Source organism: Petromyzon marinus, chromosome 37 (assembly GCF_048934315.1).
Source record: "Petromyzon marinus isolate PM22_M1 ecotype Great Lakes invasive population chromosome 37, UKy_Petmar_22M1.pri1.0, whole genome shotgun sequence".
Classification (NCBI taxonomy): domain Eukaryota; kingdom Metazoa; phylum Chordata; class Hyperoartia; order Petromyzontiformes; family Petromyzontidae; genus Petromyzon; species Petromyzon marinus.
In genome coordinates this window covers 14,945,996-14,965,977 of record NC_133703.1, presented here as the reverse complement: position 1 = coordinate 14,965,977, position 19,982 = coordinate 14,945,996, and the positions used below count along the sequence as shown (strand labels likewise).

The window sequence follows — 19,982 nt, the reverse complement described above, 5'->3', positions numbered from 1 at the left end:
ATTACCTTTGAATCTCTGCACCTTTTGAGGAACGCCCGTGAAGATATCAATTTCATCCGCTTAATGCGAAGCTTCTCCAATTTTCTGGTTTTAAGAAAAGTATCCTCCCCATAGAGGTTAGTCAGTTTAACACGTAGGCTTTCGCGACCAATATTATTCATAATAAAGGTTTTTGGGTTAGATCGCGTTTATTTATAAATGTGTCGTAACCCTCCACCACCCGACACGGCCAATCAGCAAAAAAAAGTGTCACGTTGACAAAAGACAAATAATTCACTACTTCAGCCCACCGGTGTGTTGAAGAGTTAATCCACATTTACAGTTTGAGTACGACGTTTCGCTGGTAAATACATCCAGCATCATCAAGCAATTCGCCAGAATGGTAAAGCCCTCGCTTGCTCCCGGTTTTTATATAGAGCAGCAGGGTGACGTCATCACTTAACTCATCAGGTGCAGTGATTAGAGGCGGAGGGCGGGGTATTGTAATTATATAATCGATTAGTAATCAGTCATTGGTTATGATTAGTAATGAGTTGTAGATTAGTAATTCTTTAAATGTAATGTGTATTATTTAATAATGCGCTTCCAGGCCGCACTAAGCCGGTAGCTGTCAGAGCGATTAAAGTTATTCTTGTTCCTCTCAATTTCAATGGATTCTCTAATTAGTCTTTGCCAGTAATAATTCGTTTTACACACCACTGCAACATTGTCAAAATCAATTGAGTGTCCTTGTTGACAAGCATGTTCTGCCACTGCCGACAGTTGTGTTTGAGATAATTTAATATTTCTCTGATGTTCTTTTAGTCTTACGCTGATGTTACGTCCCGTCTGCCCAATGTAGCAGCTGCCACATGAACAATTAATCCGATATACACCTTCTGTTGATAGTTCAGGTAATGCATCTTTAGTGCAAGATACTAGTTTTAGAATTTTGTGTACTGTACCAAATCTTACTGTAATGTTTTGCTTTTGCAGAACACGGGCTAATTTGTCAGTTACTCCTGAGATATATGGAATTTTTATTGTTTTAACAATCTGGTCGCTTTCAGTAGTATTGCTTTGCAATCGTGATTTGGCATTCAGTGCTCTGTTAATTTGAGCATTATTGTAGCCATTCTGTCGTAGTGCATCTTTAACGTGTTTAATCTCTCTCACTAGACTCTCACCATCTGACACTGTTTTCGCCCGATGTACGAGCATCTTGATAAGAGAGGATTTTTGAGCTGGATGATGATGTGGTTCTGCATTCAGATAGGCATCAGTGTGCGTTTGCTTTCTGTAAACGCTGTGTGTTATTTTACCGTTTAGGCCATGTCCAAGCAAAATATCTAGGAATGGGAGTGTGTTATTCACCTCCATTTCCATGGTGAACTGGATGGCCGGGTTTTGTGCATTGAGATGATTTAGAAAATCATTAAGTGTATCTTTACCATGTGGCCAGACAACCAAAGTGTCATCCACATACCTAAACCAAAAGGATGGTTTTAATGTGCTCGAGGCAAGTGCTCTTATTTCAAAGTTTTCCATGTACAAATTTGCTATAGCAAATTATATATATGAAGATGTTTACTATTAACGGTCAAGTAGGGTCAAAACAATCACCTTTACCCAGCAGCACATTTTAGTTATGTTGCTGGTCGAACTTTTGTTGTTTAATATGAAGCACATTTTAAAAATATTTTTTTTTCTAATTACATTTCTTGGAAACCATTTTATACATTTCCAAAGTAAAGTTATGCAACTAAAATTCGAAAATTAGCATTTTACAGTGAAAGGAGCATTTTACAGTGAAAAGAGCATGTTTAGTTTCCTCTCACGATCGACACTCATGCCTCTGTCCTTACAAATTGTAATTTCTGTATTTATAAACAAGAGTTCAAGTAAGTGGCTGTTGTACACAAGCATTTTTTTCCCCACAAAGTGTACTTTGTATTGTCACTGTCATCCATCTCACCATCTGATTCTATGTTTCTGTGTTATACAATATTCACAGAAAACACTTCAAAGTTTCACATTGTTCAATCTTGATTTCAAGTTTTCGCGACTGCAGGAATCCATACTCGTTGGTTCTTTTGGTAAAGTCACGTAGGTAGGAAAAAAAATCACGACGTTTCGATCGCAACACAAGCAATCATCATAAGGTGGAAAGATACAGCAGTAGAACTTCTGAACAAGAAAGGGCTGCTGCAACAAGAGGTTATATAGAGGTTTGAGGTGAGTGTCACCCAAGGGTAAGTAGGCGAGGTCAGAGATGGAAAGGAGTCCCGTCGCCGCACGCACGCACAACAGCTGCGTTAATGGAAGAGATTGACATGTCAATCTAAACGAGTTTAATGGGAAGATAGCATGTATCAGAGGACAGGGCATAGCGCCACCTAGTGGGAAACACAAGCTGCGGCATTGGCTGCTGCACAGTGAGAGGCCAGCGTATTAACGCAAGAGAACCACCGTAACGGTGGCCGTGCCAGTGAGACATACAGCCTATAAAACAGCGAGAGCTACCGTTACATCGAGGCAAAAGGGAGCAGCGGTGGCTATGTTAGTGAGACCTTATTCTGTTAATGTACATACATTTAACAAGGTGATGTAATTCAGAGAGTTGGAAATAACTGCTAAACAACGGCAGGAAGGATGGAAACATCACAGCAAGATATGACTTTACCTGGTTAATAACATCCTTCCAATGATTGCTCAGTTTGTAGCCATCTTCTCGGTTGAAATTGTGTCTGTGTTCATATATCTGGATGGCTTCATGGACAAATCTTTGATGGTAGCCCAAAGGTTTGCAGAGTACCTTGGTCTCGGAAAAACACTATATCGTGTGAACCGACCGCGTTAAAACAGTGATCAGCCACAGCAGAGGTATTGGTTCTGCCTTGTTTCAAATCTGCCTTGTGTTTGCGCACACGGTCCGAGACATGTCCTTTCGTTTCCTCGATGTAACTGCTACCACAGACACAACTTAGTCTGTAGACACCAGGGTATTGCATGTCAGGAATCACATCCTTCACAGATGGGATCAAATCACGGATTTTGTGTACTGTGTGGAATCGAACCTGGATCTTGTGTTTGTTCAAGATTTTGGAAATCATTTTGGTAACCCCTGCTATGTATGGCAAGGTGATGGTTTTGATTTGGTCCTCAGATGGTTCTTTCCCCATGGTTGGGGTTACAGCTTTGCGGATTGTGCGATTTGAATATCCATTCATCTTGAGGGCTTGGTGTACGTGCTCCAGCTCACTGGCTAGGTGTTGCTGGTCGGAGATGCAGCATGCCCTATAGTGTAGTGTTTTGATGAGGGAGTTCTTCTGGGCTGGATGGTGGTGGGAATCAGGCTTTAGATAGGAATCCGTGTTGGTGGCTTTCCTGTGGACAGAATGTCCCAACGAGCCATCAGGTCTCTTCTCGATCAAAACATCCAGGAATGGTAGCTTGCCATAATTTCTACTTCCATGGTGAATTTGTTGGATGGGTGTATGGAATTGATGTGGTTTAAAAATTGGTCCAGTGCTGTCTGGCCATGTGGCCAGATGACGAACGTGTCATCTACGTATCTTTTCCACAAGGAAGGACGGAGGGTGGATGTCTGGATGGCATCTGTCTCAAATTTCTCCATGAAAACATTTGCTACTATTGGCAATAAGGGAGAACCCATTGGGGTACCTTCATTTTGTTTGTAGAATGTACCATTCCAGGTGAAGTAAGTATTGGTAAGGCAGTGCATTACCAAACTTTGTACAGCCGGATTCAGTCCCTGTTGTTCTTGTGAAACACAACTGCCAGACACAAATTGTTCCTATGAACAAAAGCAATATTTTTTTTACAACAATTATATAATTATATGAATGATTCACGTAGTGTTATTTAAATATCCTGATGTAACAACAAACACAGATTCAGCTGGACATGATTGAAGATTATATCTTAAGCTCATTAGCTCACTGTACATTTATATATGTTTAAATCAAACCTTATATATATCTAAATCAAACCTTTTGCCAAAATAAACCAAGGACATCAGAATTACGTAATTGTATTGTTTACGGCTTCACTCGCTTGCCTGTTGGCTCAGCGGCAGAGCGAACAGCTCGCAATCAGAAGATCGTGAGTTGAAATCCCGATTGGTGGGGGGGGGGGGGGGTTAGCTCAGCCCATCAATCCCTTTAGAGTCGGTAAAATTAGTGCCGCTTTGTGGGAATATCAACAATGGCTGTCCTATGTACAGACCCACTCCCACCAAAGGAAAGTGGAGTGTTCACCATTGGCTCAGGGCTGTAAATGACAGATGAGCAGTCGCTCAATTCTCATTTAATCAAGAACTCACTTTGACTGTTTTCACTGAAATTCTCATAGCTGTGTTTTCATTGTGCGAGCAGGCATTTTTATATGCTCTAGTCTATACAACAATTCAAAGATAAACAAGATTCAGAAATGCTTAGAGCAAAGATATTTTACCAATGTATGTGCATATGTTTCATTTACATACAATCTAAGGAAAGCGCACAAACTTAGGACATATATATTAATCAGAGTCAAAGATCCATTGGTAAATAGGATTTTAAAGATAAAAAACACAGGAAATGCATGAAGTCAACATACATCATGTATTTTTAGGATTGTAAGTAAGGGCATATGCAGGGCATATTTAAGTATTTAGCACACACTCATATTTTTTTAATAATACCCTCTGCCCCTCAAGTGTGCGAATGTAGATTAATAAATACACGGCATAGCCTAAAAATACGCCAATAGGAGCCTATGCTCCCTTAATGTATACGACTAGAGCTCTGGGTTGTTTATTAGATGTAAATCCACTTGCCAATCATGTCAATCAGCTGATGGGTGAGGGCCTCTCCACACCATGCAGGTTGTGGAGGTTATGTGACCCTACTTTACTGTTGCACACTCGAAATTAAGGACGTTTGGCAGGTGCTCCAAATCGAGGGCAAACACATTGTGGTTAATCTATAGAATGCAACAGCACGTGTGCCACACACAGCAATCTTCACCGAGTCGCCATTAACCACGTGACTGGTGTACACGTCCGGTTCATCATCAACCCTGCCAGCCCCCCCCCCCCCCACAAGGCCCAACTCAGTCATCACATGCTGGTGTACACACGTACATTGATGTACTGTACAGCACATAAGGACTTATTAAAAGAGTGGTACATTCCTAATGTGGCACACTACCACGCTGGTGAGTGCAAGTTGGTAAAGGAAACAGCATGGGAGCTTCGAAGGAAGTGCATTAATGTATTTGCTCCACTGCCCTCTGCTACTCACCATCTAACCCCACAACCTAAAACGACCTGCTGTTCATGTTGGTCTCCCATCCAAGCATTTTACAGCATTATAATATGATACAGAAAATTACAATGAATGCAATACGTACATTTTTAACATTTATATTCAAACTTTCATGTGAAATTGCGATTTTTCATGAACAAAGGTATGATTAAATGAATATTAATATTTCAGAGATTTATTTTGGGAACTTTTTGAATTTGAATTATTTTTTGGGAACTCTTTGAATTTGTATTTCTTTTTTGGCTATTTTAGCAAATTGTCTATTTGTTTTTGTTGCACAAGTCACATTGTGTTTAGCTGCTACAGGCAGTATGATGGGAACATGGATGAGCGAACACTGATATAAATTGAAACTGTACCTTTGAATATAAAATTCCAAAATAATGCATTGTATTTAGTTTTTATCTCAGTAACTTTTTAGTGCACTAATACAAAATGTTTGATATTCATGAGACTGTCACGTACATTGGGGCTATTTTTCATTTTCCCTTATTTTCAATACACCTGCTGCCACGTTGAACGAGGGCCAGCATTCTATCATGGTTAAGGGATTCAATAAGCGGGCCCATAATAATTTCTGAGCTGCATCAATTCTGTGCGGATTTTTTCTTAATTTGCAAAAATATTTCCCACCGAGGTCATCCCTCAAAATTCAACACAGTGCATCGACGATGTGCACTGGCATCCTTTGTTCCCCGGCTTGTATGTGGCATGGCATTGTAATATTGGGTGGAGATTGTGAGGGGGCACGGGGGGGGCGACACCCCACCCAAACGGGGCACCTTTAATAATGTATTTTCAGTAGTTTACAATTAAGAAAAAACTCAAATTCATTAATTATATGCACCCACGATTCCTAATGTGAGGGGCAAAGCGAATCTCCCCCCTACTCCAAATATATAAGTCAAACTCCGCCTATGGGTTTTTGCCATCTGACAAGTGCATGGAATTCAGGACATTCCTACAAGTGGATATCTAAAACGCTTTAAGTAACTTCAAATAGAGGCATTTTTTGTGGTATTTCTCAGAACTGACGACATTGGTGGTATGCTTCATACATGTATTATTTGTCTGTGTGTATTGCAGGCGATTTGTAAGGAAGCAAATCGTGATGGCCAACACTTTGTTTAAGTGCGCATGCTACCATCCAGAGGAATTCCAGATCATTACCAGCGGCACGGACCGAAAGGTATGTGCACGTCGCTCGTGTTCACACAAAGTTGCCAAAAGGTCATCGTTACAAAAGAAACTTGACAAAATGTCATCATCTTCTTCACCATCATCATTCCACATCATCATCATTATAAAAATGCAGATTCACAATGCAGTGACACTAGTTGAGGACAGTGATGAGTGGAGGGAGGCGCTACACACTGCCAGCCCTCTGGACAGAGGAGGGCACGTTTGTGCCACGCATTTCCATTCCATTCCAAAAGCATCACAAAACTTGCACAACATGCATTCTAGAAAGGCGATATATATTAGCCACGAAGTTCCAATAACAATAATACAGTTCTAGCTTTAAAGCTTTCGTGACTGCTAGGATCCATACTCTTTGGTTCTATTGGGTAAAGTCACGTAGGTGAAAATATATATTTTTTAATAATACTGTTCCAAATCGAAACAGTAAATGAAAATGGTGACTGGGTGGCTCAAGGGACTGATGTGTGAGAAAATTATGAGTCAGCACCAATGGCATTGTGGGTTTGAGTCTCTGGTGGCCAGCAAGTGGTCTAAGCAAAACACAACATAGTAATTTAGTTTTTTGCTTAAAACAACTTTAAATGCACTCTGTTTATCAGCTTTATATCAGTTGATAATTACAGAACAAACCGTTGATTAAACACATGACAGATTAAATAAATATCTTGCCTTCAGAGCATTCAGAGCCACTTGGACATATGGAACACAAAATGTTCTTGGGGCAATTCCTTCAGCATTCCACACATTGATCTGTTGTCCAATTGCTTTTCTCGCTGCTTTAGTTCCAATACCACAGTCGGAAAATAACACAACATATTGAGAAACAAGATAGCACAGGAATGGGAGATAAAATACTTCCATATGTAACAAAAACATCCAATGCAACTGGTATTGCCCAAACATCCCAGTGCAGAAATTACTCAATTTTATACACGGGGACCATTGCTTCCAATTGTGAAAACCTGACAGGAGCCTCCTGATAAAGAGTCTTGAGACACCCTCATCTATGGTCATGAGCTTTGGGTAATGGCTGAAAGAATGAGATCGCGGATACAAGGGGCCGAAATGAGGTTCCTCCGCAGGGTTGCCGGGCTCACTCTCCGTGATCGGGTGAGGAGCTCGGTAATCCAGGACAGCTTCAGAGTCGAGCCGCTGCTCCTCCAGATCGAGAGGAGCCAGTTGAGGTGATTCAGGTGCCGTGTGAGCATGCCCCCCGATAGACTCTCCCTGGAACTCTCCCGGGCATGTCCCACTGGGCAAAGACCCCGGGGCTGGCCCAGGACACACTTGCGGGACAATATCGCTTGGCTGGCCTGGGAACGCCTGGGAAATCCCCAGGAAGATTTAAGAGTCTGTCGCCAGCGGAAAGGGAGGTCTGGATCGCCCTACTCAACACGCTGCTGCTGGGACCCTCACCAGGACAAGCGGATTGAGAAACGAACGAACAAGACGAATTGAGGCTTCATGGCTAATCAACGGTAGTAATCACAATGTGAACAATGCAAATGTGAAGATAACAATGAACCTGGAGTGCTGCAAAAACAAAATTCGTGACGAAAAGTGGCTTCACGCTTGCGCAGCATTTAACATTACAGTGAAACGAACACATCCTGGAATGTGTCATTGAATTTGATGGGTGTTGAACACAAGGGAAGAAATTCACCGCAGTAAGACGATTGGCTTTTAACATTGACCCTCTTAGCTCCTCGTCACATTTCCCAGAAATTAAAAAGACTTAAAATGTCCATGTACAACGTGACCAATTGAGCCTATAATTGTTCTTGAAAAAAAGCCAAATGGCATTTGTTTTCATATTTGTGATTTGCGGTATTTACAGTTATTTACAGAATTCTATAAACACCTGACAAAGAAACTCTGTCAATCGGGCGCTATCAGGGTGCAAAATTGATCATTTGGAAAATTATGTGTTACCCAAAAAACACTTTAATTCATTCGTTTTCCAAGCAGTGAATCCAATAACTCATGGTATATCAACTGGGGAAGGATAGTTATAAAATGTAAGACAAACGTTATCTTGTTCCACATATGAGGAGCATCCTGGTTCAAATGAAAATATATACCTGTGAATGAGCTTTATTTGCATGACAGGAGAAACTAACTGTGCACTTGCACACATGTATGTCTATTGGACAGTGTGGCAATAGTTATGGCGATGCAACACTATGTGTTACACAGCCAGGACACGTGTCACGCTGGAGGGGACCACCAACAAACCATGAGTGGACACACATAGTAGGGGGTATACGTACAGACATCAGCCTTTATTGTGGGCTATAGACCAAGATGACACCAACTTCCTTGGTAAGACAAATTAGGAAGTACTGTATAGAATTACCACACCGTCATGTGTCAAACTCCAGGCATGCGTAGATTCAAGGGAAAGATCCCCTTCTTAGCCTTAACAGACTGTTGGAGCAAATGCTGTTAGCGAGAACCTATGAAGGCTGGCACGGCACACGGCCAACAGGTCAAAGAGCACGCACACAAACCTACACGGGTCCTAACCGTACCTGTTGGATCAGCTTACTGATGTAGGCAAGCCATTTAAATGGCCTGTAAACTCAACGAAAAATAACACCAATGTAAAGATTTGGGAATTGGAATTGGATTTTATCACACTCGCTCACAAGTGCAATATATGTAACGTCAGGTTTTGTACTTTGGTAATTCCTCATAGAAATGTATGGGCATCCGTAAGAATTGAACAACATATGAGTGAAAACTGAAGTGACAAGCATGCTTACCACTGGATCACTAGGCTATTCAGTCTCATATTATTTTACAAATTATTTACTACATATTATAATTACCATTACATTTTGCATATAACTAAAATGTTGTAATATTTTATTGATGTCGCAGAGAGGCGCTCGAGAGCTCACTCTAGTAGAGTCTATACTGACAGCGGTTGCTTGACCAAGGAAATGTGGGGCACCTAGAGATTGATATTGCTTTTCATCTCTTAATTTCCATCAGTACGTGTTCATTAAACCTTTCCTGCACAACATGTCTACGATGGTCACGTAAACTATTCAGAACATCTCCATCCAATGATAACACGAAAAAACTCCGCTCTAATGGAGGGAATGTAGGGGAACGTGAAATGGGTTTGCAAGTGCCTTTTTGGTCTGTGACGTGTCGCACTTTGTTGTCTGGCGTGCCTGCACGCTTCATAGATCGGGTTCTGGGAGGTTTTTGATGGATCCCTCATCCGCGAGCTGGAGGCCTCGCAGTCTGGATCCATCAACGGCATGGATGTGTCACCTGACGGAGAGTACTTTGTAACAGGTAGAGTGTTCCCTGCTCTAGCACTACAAGCACGACATCGCATCCATTCTCTGGAGCAGCAGACACATGCTTAAACGTAGACCATTGCGCATGCCACTGGTTATATTGTAACTTTTTATATATTTATATAAGCTACAAAATATTTATTGTAGGGGAATCTTAAGAAAACATTGCTTATTTATTGAAGCCCTTTGTTGGGTCTGTGTGCCTTTTAAAAAAGTATTAATAGTAACAATCATTTATATCAACGAATACTGTTACGGCTATAATATTTACACATACCAACTCTATTTCCACTACATTTTTGGCTATGACCACGACCGCCATCATAAATCCAATAAACACTTCTCATTCCGGTTCCCCTAAAGTATACAGAGATCAAATATTGACTTAAAGCTTTTGTGACTGCAGGAATTCATATTATTTGTGTCTTTCAGTAAAGTCACGTAGATAGGTTGAACCTATCGAATCACTTTGCACTTTTTTAATGATATAATGGTGAACACATTTCCATTGCCGTATGTGATGTGAGTCCTTTATGAAATTGGATTTTGTGTTGAAATGCATGTGTAGAGAGCCTCGGGGTTATTATCAGTCTTAAATTGTAATGTACAAATAGGTTCATATTCTTAGCTCTTTCGGTAAAGTCACGTTGAAGGGACACAATAAAATAATGAAATATATATAAAACAATAAAAATTATCACGACGTTTCGACCATAACACAAACGGTCGTCATCAGGTGTTAAAAGCAACGGCAGGAAACATTTGAAAGAAGTGGCGGTTTGCATTAATTTATTTATTTTTTAACGGTGTATTTACTTATTAAAAAAACTTTGCACCACGAGCAGCGATTTGGCAGTTTGTTTAGAAGGACGAGTCCATCTATGTTCTGAAAAGAGGAGGGGGGAGACGAAAAAAATAATGTATGCTGTCTGAAAGCCACCGTAAACGTGAACAATCAATTAAGACCTGAAATGGTTTATCAAATCCTTACAATGATTGCTAAGCCAGAATCCATCTTCTCGGTTGAAATTGTCTCTGTGCTTGTATATGTGGATAGCCTCATGAACGAATCTCTCATGGTAGCCAGATGGGTTACAAAGAATCTCTGTCTTGGGGAAGTCAATGTCATGTGAGCCTACTGAATTATAACAATGATCTGCCACAGCCGAGGTGTTGATCCTACCGTATTTAAGGTCTGCTTTGTGTTCACGAATGCGGTCTGAGACATGGCGTTTCGTTTCTCCAATGTAACTACTACCACAGAGGCAACTTAGTTTGTAGACACCAGGGTACTGTATGTCCGGAATCACATCTTTTACAGACGGAACCAGATCACGGATTTTATGTAATGTGTTGAAACGGACCTGGATCTTGTGTTTATTCAAGATTTTGGAGATCTTTTTTGTGATCCCCGCAATGTAGGGTAAAGTGATGGTTTTGAAAGGCTCCTCAAGAGGGTCCTTCTTCATGGTTTGAGTGATAGCTTTGCAGATTGTATAGGTGGAGTAACCATTAGCCTTAAGAGCTTGGTGTACGTGCTTGAGTTCACTGCCTATGTGTTCCTGGTCGGATATGCATTGGGCTCTATGGTACAGAGTCTTGATATTCTTCTGTGATGGATGGTGGTGGGAATCCGGTTTCAGATAAGCATCCGTATGGGTAGCTTTCCTGTAGACAGAGTGGCGCATTGAACCATCAGGTCTCTTTTTTATTAGGACATCCAAAAAGGTAGCTTGCCATCTTTTTCGACTTCCATGGTAAATCTGATGGCTGGGTGTATGGAATTGATGTGGTCGAAGAATTGCTCTCGAGAAGGCCGGCCATGTGGCCAGATGACAAAAGTGTCATCTACGTACCTCTTCCATAAGGGCGCAGAGTGGCAGTCTGGATGGCGTCAGTCTCAAATTTCTCCATGAAAATGTTAGCTATAACCGGAGATAAGGGGGAGCCCATTGGGGTGCCCTCAATTTGTTTGTAGAAAGTTCCATTCCAAGTGAAGTATGTATTGGTTAAGCAGTGTCTCACCGGGGGGGTACCTCAGTGTTTAGTCCTTGATGAACCAAGTCTTCAATGATTGCGATGGTGTCAGGTACAGGAACTTTGGTGAATAAGGAAACTACATCAAAACTGCCAAGCAGGTCGTCTGGGGACAGGGAAATACCCTTGATTGTCGATACTAGGTGAATAGAATTTTGTACCGCAGAGGTGGTTTTTCCAGTGAAAGGACGCAGGATTTTTTAAATAAATAAATACGCCGTTTAAATAAATAAATAAATACGGACCGCCACTTCTTTCAAATGTTTCTTGCCGTTGCTTTTCACACCTGATGACGACCGTTTGTGTTATGGTCGAAACGTCGTGATAATTTTTATTGTTTTATATATTTTATTATTTTATTGTCTCCCTTCAACGTGACTTTACCGAAAGAGCTAAGAATATGAATTACTGCAGTCACGAAAGCTTTAAATCAAAATTTACAAATAGGTTGTGATGAATTGAAAATGGCTTGTTAACAAACCCTCAAAAAAATAAACTAGGTCATGTGGTCTTCATAAAATAATATTTGGTACTTTACTGCAAACTTTTCATGCACTGAGGTTAGGATAAATTTGGTCGAATGACTCTCGGCACAGACCATATTATTTATCTCCAATATGCAATTTACAAATTAATTCATTAAAGTGACTGACTTAACCAGGTCATTGATGTTAGTTGTGTAATTAAGTACGGAGTCATGGGTCTCAATCTCGTGCATTCTTGTGAACTAAATACGTAATTTCACGTAGCAATTTGGTGATGTTACTCCAGAAACCAAGAAGTGCAACAATAAAACCACAAGTCTGTCTTGCCCAGCACTGGGATGCTTATGTAATAGTTATGTGCAGGGTTAACAACTGTTGCGGAAGTTGACAAGAGTACATTCTGAAAATTGTGTAACAGAGACCATAGATTGTGATAAAGCAAAGTGGTTAACAAAAAACAAACAAACAAAGATCCCCCATATAGCCTTAACAGACTGTAGGGGCAAGTGCTGTTAGCGAGTACCTAAAGTGGTTAATCATACACACACACAATCCTGCACCTCTGCTTAGCATGGTTGGTTATGTATGATGCAAAAGAAGTTCAACATGTACAAAACATACAATCCAATACGATAACATTTGGATGTATATAGCAACTGAATGTGACCACAGTCTCATGAGGAGCTGTTCGGAACAGTGGTAGATGGGCACCCTGCAGATACGAGGCCTATTTATTGACTTACTTTGCACAGAGAACGAGTCATAGGCAGAGCAAAAGAGGAAGTCAAGAGCACAGATGGTCCAGGGAAGAAGGTTCCAGAGTGTGAGGACGGCAGAAAAACAGAGAAATCGGGGTGGCGCTCATCTCTTGTTTACATCTCTGAGCCAGCAGGTGAAATTCCACATCTCCGCTGTGGGAGGTAGATCTTATGCAAAGGGACAAACATTGGTTACTTTCCCACAAAATGGTGCTTATTTTATTGACCCCAAAAAGTATGAGAGCCTGTTGTTTGGGTCTTTTTCCATAAAGTCACGGAGATAGGTTTTTAAAAAAATAAATTCAATAAACGGAAAAAAACTACGGCTTTTCGATCGCAACACAAGCGATCATCATCAGGAGGAAAAAGGTCGGGGGGGGGGGGGGAAACACTAAAAGGTAAGCTGTTTTAAAGGTTTAAAATGGGCGTAGCCCAGGCGTCCTAGTATCAGTATGACGTGAGCAGGGCACAAGTGCCCTGAAACCTGCGCAAGCACAATGGTTATGTTAATGTGAAATCGGGCACCACATGAGACGTGGAGAAATTCACCACTTGTGGTATGGCCAATGCAGGGGCGGAATATGACTAAGGTGGAAACGTCACAGCCAGTTATGACTTAGACTGGTTGATTATGTCCGTCCAATGATTGCTGAGTTTGCAGCCATCCTCTCGGTTGAAATTGTGTTTGTGTCTGTATATATGGATGGCTTCATGAATGGATCTTTGTTGATAGCCAGTGGGCTTGGAGAGTACCTTTGTCTTAGAGAAATATATTTCGTGTGTTTCAAATCTGCCTTCTGCTCACGAACACGGCCTGAGACATGTTGCTTAGTTTCCCCAATGTAACTACTGTCGCAGACACAGGTTAGTGTTTTTTTTCCACCTGATGACGATCGCTTGTGTTGTGATTGAAACGTCGTAGTTTTTTTCGTTTATTTCATTATTATTTTTAATCTACGTGACTTTTTCGAAAGACCCAAAGAATATGAATTCCTGCAGTCACGAAAGCTTTAAGTCAAGATTTATGAGAGCCTAATTAGGATTTCCCATTTTGAGCCATGCATTATAGTCACTGTGCCACCTGGCCAGATGAAGTAATAATAATAATAATAACGCTCTGTTTACCGAGAAAAACCCCAATATTATCTGAATCTATCAGGCGTGTCCTGCTCGGAATTTTTTAAAGTTTTTTCCTTAGTATATTCGCATCACTGACAGATCATTAACGGAAGAAGACATGTAGCTTTGCAGTCTCGAATGGGCAAAAAAATTAACTCTGTCCCGAGTGCTAAAAGCAAAAAATGTGCGACAGTTGGTCAGAGCGAAATGGCATTTATTGGCCGTAGGGCTGAATATGTAAATGAGTGTGAACTAATCGTAACACGAGGATTTTGTACTCAAAGGTGGTGATGACAAGCTCATCAAAGTGTGGAGCTACAACGATGGGGACGTGACGTTCGTTGGCAAGGGGCATAGCGGCAACGTGACTCGTCTGTGCGTCTGCCCCAACCGCTGGCACATCTTGAGTGTCAGTACCGATGGCGCCATCCTGCGCTGGCGCTACCCACACTCGTCCGCCTGATGCGCTGCCGTCCTCCGCACACGAGCACACTGAGCAGCCAACTGCACACACTTACAAATAAAGGCGAGTCAAATACTCCGTTACGTAAATAAAGTGCCGATGATTCTCTTGAGGTAATTACTGTGTTAATGAAGAAGCCATACAACACACTTGGAATGGCAGAATGGAAGAGTTGTAACAAAAATAAAACTAATATTTGCCATTCTAGCATAACGTATTCATATAAGATGGCTTTGATGACTCATATCATAGCAGTATCCTTTTTTCATGTGGGCAGGAGTTCAAGTTCTGGTTCACGTTAATTTAGCTCATCCCTCCATTGCCAGTGGTATAAGCAGCCCACGTGGTGATTCACACTCAGTAAGAAGTCTGCACTCTGCAGTGGCCGCCAAAAATTCAGGAATAAAAACTGAATTTCTGCCAGTAGAAGTGCACATCATTTAATTGATTGAGATCGTGTTGGAAAATGTTTGGCAATAATATATATCAGCATACCAAGAACATGTTTAGTCTCTCATTTAGTTGCAGTGGACAATGGAACACAAGATCTTTCCTGTTGAATTAAGGGCTGTTGGGGCCACTGTCACTTGACCTGTTTAAGAGACGCTAACGACGCCAGTGTGGAATGCCTCTCTATTGACACCCGTATACATGTTGTCCACCTGTCCAGGAACAGTTGGGAGCATTCGGCACTACAAAAATATGTATATCTGGGACTTCCGGTTGAGAACCCCTGTGTTAGGGGCCACACGAATGCTGATCACGTTTATTTGGTCTGACCCGAGAGGTATAGCCATAGATAGGCCACTAAAATAATGATGAATTATAGCAACTTTTTTATTTCAAATCCCCTGCATATTTCCCAACAATACAGAGCGGTTACTCACAAAATTTAAATCACCTATTGAAAATAAAGTAAGAGGGTCAGAAATCAGTGAGGCTGCTATACAAAAGATAACCCCGGATAGTAATTACTTAAATGATATATTAATTGTTCCATATGACCTGAAACACTTTATTTTCCCCGGTAACAGCTCAATTATATTAATAGAGTGAATCGACTAACTTCTAGGAAGCCACCACTCTCCTCGCACCTGTCCCTTCTGATACATTTTATTAAAGTGTCCCCAACCATGTATGAAGAGCCCTCTGCATTAGCTTTGGCAAGACCATTGGAGGCATAACATACTAAAAACACGTACAAGATCATTTTACAAAGTTTACATTTGGGTTGGATCAAAATAGTGATATTCCTGGACACGTTTTTCATTAGAATTCATTTTGTTAAATATCAGCTCAAAAAAAAGATTACGTAAGATTGTGGGTGAAGCAGTGGTTTTGTTTTTTTGCCCTGACCTTATGTACCCAGAGACTTCAGTTCAATCTTCGGCCATGACTAACAGCATTTCACCAACCCGCACTGAAGTGTAGTTAAAGAGCCCCTTATGACTGACCTGGCATGGGGAGTCCTTCATCCAGCACGTGATTGACAATTGGCTTTAACATCTTTACTCCTACACAAGATTCATGAAATTATATACTTGGCTCAGAAAAGTGTAATCTTCCATAAGGTCTAACTGCAAATAATGCTGGTCATAGGAAAAAGTAAAATGACTCATGTTTCCAGGTTTTAATTCAGTTGTTTTCTTCTGCAGTTCTCTGTGTTGTACATACATATGTTGTACACACATATGTAGAAAATTATCTTCCACTCAGCGTAAAAAAAGTTGTTTGAAGTTAATGCGGAATAGTGGCCCAAAATTCAGGGAAACGCCATATTTTCCAGCTGATACAGTCAGTGAAATTCGATCCTCTGATAATTTCTCCACAAAAAATAAGCCAATGCCTGCCTTGTGACTTTGATCCCATCCGTGAGGTACTCCTTAAGTTATAAGCAACAGATGTGTTGGAGTATTGCTTCATACTAATTCGAGGGTTGTCTTTATAATTGCAATCTTTATTTTATAAAGCGCCTTTCATATCGGAATATCTCAAAGCACTGTACGTAAAAAAATACACTCACAAGCAGATACAATCCAATGGAAATAATTTTAAAAATATTATAATAATAAAGATACGTTGAAGAAGAAACTATGATAAAGCCAATAATAATAATTACGCTCGTCCAGGTGAAAATCAAACTACAGGAAGAGCCTATTAGTAAAAAAAAGGTTTTCAAGCTTGATTTAAAAGTAATAATCTTCACAATTTCTAGATATAGGTAGGGGTAGCGTTCCACAGTCTTAGTGCATAGCAGCAGAATGCACATTCACTCAGAATGCACGATGTTTTGCAAGCCCCGCCGTAACACAGTTTAACCGTTCACAAGTTACTTGCCTTCGAGGTTCACTTTACTCTTGACACCACTGTACCACACCTCCAGTCACTCCTGTTGAATTTGTGATGATGCAAAGTACAACCTCATTTCCACACTTGCTTGTAGTAAAATACCAATGACTCATAAAGAATAACGCACATATTTAACTCTGGTATTTATCACACTCAGTTTTTTTTGCGTCCCTAACAGCTAACAAGTTTTCAGTTATCTTTTATTTGGTTCGCGGATTGTGAGTTGCATTCAGGACGTGTTTGTTATTCGAATATGCAAAATAACATCGACTTGAGCCTTTTGCATAAACGGGAATTGCACACATACAAGTGAAATTTACAAACACTTTAAACAATTAAGAATTGCCTTTTTACTCAATGGCATTTGGTTAAAAGTATTGCATATTTAACCTTTATTATTCAAAAGGGAAGATACGTGAATGTATAAACAATGATAACCCAGCACAGGGAATTTTAAGTTGACATTTGAAAATATGCTTTTCACCAAATAATCTGTGAGAAAGTGCACATTTTAAAGGCACTATCCAGTACTTGTGGAGTGTGTAATGTAGAATAAATTGATAGATTCAATAAAGTATTCTTGGAAAAACCACAGAAAGGGACAGTGTTTCCGTGTACCTACATACTTATTTCCCTTCGTGTATTTGCATATATCCTGTTCCTGTCTACGCTTTCGTTAGACATCACTCCGCCACATTGAAGGTGAAGAATCTATATAAATGTTAATATCCCACTTGACAGTGCTTGACATAAATCTAAATTTCGTGTGGTAAAAAAAAATACCTATGGAAACGTTTAATATGATAAACTGGGCAAAATTAGTCCATTTAGGTTCCCTCATTTGTTACATTCATAGATGTATTTCTTTTTTTTCGGGCAGGTGTCTCACATGGAGCTACACACAGCTCGTTTGATATGCACACTCTACGGCCTACAATGCACAATTATTGTGCTGTCTTTTGCGGATGTGTTTTCTGTGCACTGGTTGGCACAATGCGCTATGAACACAGCGGCCCGAATTCGATTCCCGCTCTCGACTAATAACAGTGATGAATATCTGAGCCGGTCCCTGGGCCTCACCTAGGTTGGCTCAGCCTCAAATGAATACTTGGTGCGATGTGTAAGCATCAGTAAACATCAGCAAAAGGCAGTTGGGCATGGTTCTAACTACGCCACCCCATCGTGTGCCCTTCTGGCCTTTATAGGTGGTCGCTATCAGCACTTGCCCCAACAGTCTGTTAAAGCTACATGGGGAATATGTTCCTTTGTTCACACACACACACATGTCTGTAATAGTGATGTAACTAATTCATCCCATGGCAAATAAGTGAATTTTATGACTTCGCATCACAATTAAATCCAGGAATCTATTATATTTTTACTTTGTGGTGAATATTATCTCCTCTGTGGGTTTACGTGAACCCATTTACAACAGCGATTAATCTAATTCACGCAATCACGATTCGAAGCATGCATCGTTAGCTTAAGAATAGATATGAATTGGTGCATCGTTAAACACCCCTCGTGTGTATTGTGTTTTTTTTGTCTAAAGGTCGGCCCCCACCTGAGCGATCAGTTGCACAACTTGGTTACATGCAACTGGGATAAGTAGCTCTGGGATGGATCACTCTCAGAAAAATACAACGCAGGGGTGCTAGAAGCCGCAGTCAAACAGCGAGACAGCCACACAGCGAGCCGGCGCCAACAATTGCCCAAGCTCTGTGGTCCTCTACATATTAAGGTGTCATTGGCCAATTAGTGAGTGTTTACATGTGGGTGGAAACCTTAGCACCCAGAGAAAATCCACTCTATCCCATACAGATGGAAACAGGTCTGTTCTGAATTCTCGAAAGCCAGGGATGGCAGTTTAACATGTAGGCTTTTGTGACAAATATCTATAATAGAGGTTTTTTGGTTTACACAACATAAATACAAATGTGTTCTTAAACCCGCCATCACCCATAACGGCCAATTAGCAAGGTTTGTCACTTAAACAAAACATGCCCATTAGTTACTAGTTCAGCACACCAGTGTGTTGGGAGAGCAAACCCACAACATACGCAATCTTGCTAATTAGATGTGTCGGGTGGTGGCGGGTTTAATGACACATTTATACTTATGCAATTCAACCCAAAAAACCTCTTAACAGGGTATGGCACATTGATGGGAAGGGAGTTTACATTTGTGCTATCCACCAACCCTAGTCTCCACAGTATTGGATTATAGGCCATGTGCATAGCCACCACCACCTGGCTATATCAGCTGGCAATGATGAAGTTGTGCATTTTCGGGAGGGATGTGGTTGCGCGACCGATGGCTCAGCTGTGGATGACGCCTTTAGATCAATGACTTACATTGTCCATTATCACACATGGACTTGTGAGCCATGGCAATGGCTTTCATATTGAGTAATTGAGGCCTCTGTGGTTCGGCTAACTATGAATCAAGCATTCTCCTCTTCTTTGATGCCTGCTCAAATTGGGGAGTCGTTCCATAAGAAGCAGAGTTGAAGACAACTCCTGAAAGGTTTATTTTTACGTGGACAATTTGCACCATTCTTTGAAAATGAGATTACAATGTGATTTTTTTTATTGTGTTGGTTTGAAACCCTTGCAAAATCCTGCCAATACTGTACTGGCTCTTCGTATATTGCCGTTGTGTTTACTAGTATTTCACAAGCAATCTAGTTACGGCACATATCTAGTTATGTTTTTAAACTTACTCGTACAGTGAGGGAAAAAGTATTTGATCCCCTGCTGATTTTGTACGTTTGCCCACTGACAAAGAAATAATCAGTCTATAATTTTAATGGTAGGTTTATTTCAACAGTGAGAGATAGAATAACAACAATAAAATCCAGAAAAACGCATGTCAAAATTTTTTATGAATTGATTTGCATTTTAATGAGGGAAATAAGTATTTGACCCCTCTGCAAAACATGACTT

General features: G+C 40.7%; 1 protein-coding gene across 4 annotated transcripts in view; it reads left to right on the top strand.

Annotated features, from left to right (window-relative positions):
- CFAP52 (cilia and flagella associated protein 52) overlaps positions 1 to 18,418 on the top strand; it is a 270,832-nt gene extending 252,414 nt beyond the window's left edge. For all 4 annotated transcript variants that reach the window (XM_032967311.2, XM_032967310.2, XM_032967312.2 and 1 more), the window contains 3 exons: positions 6,396 to 6,498; positions 9,710 to 9,821; positions 14,510 to 18,418. In XM_032967311.2, coding sequence (XP_032823202.2) covers positions 6,396 to 6,498; positions 9,710 to 9,821; positions 14,510 to 14,688 — 394 coding nt within the window. In that variant the 3' untranslated portion in view covers positions 14,689 to 18,418. The remainder of the gene's footprint in view (positions 1 to 6,395; positions 6,499 to 9,709; positions 9,822 to 14,509) is intronic.
- The last annotated feature ends 1,564 nt before the right edge of the window (positions 18,419 to 19,982 follow it).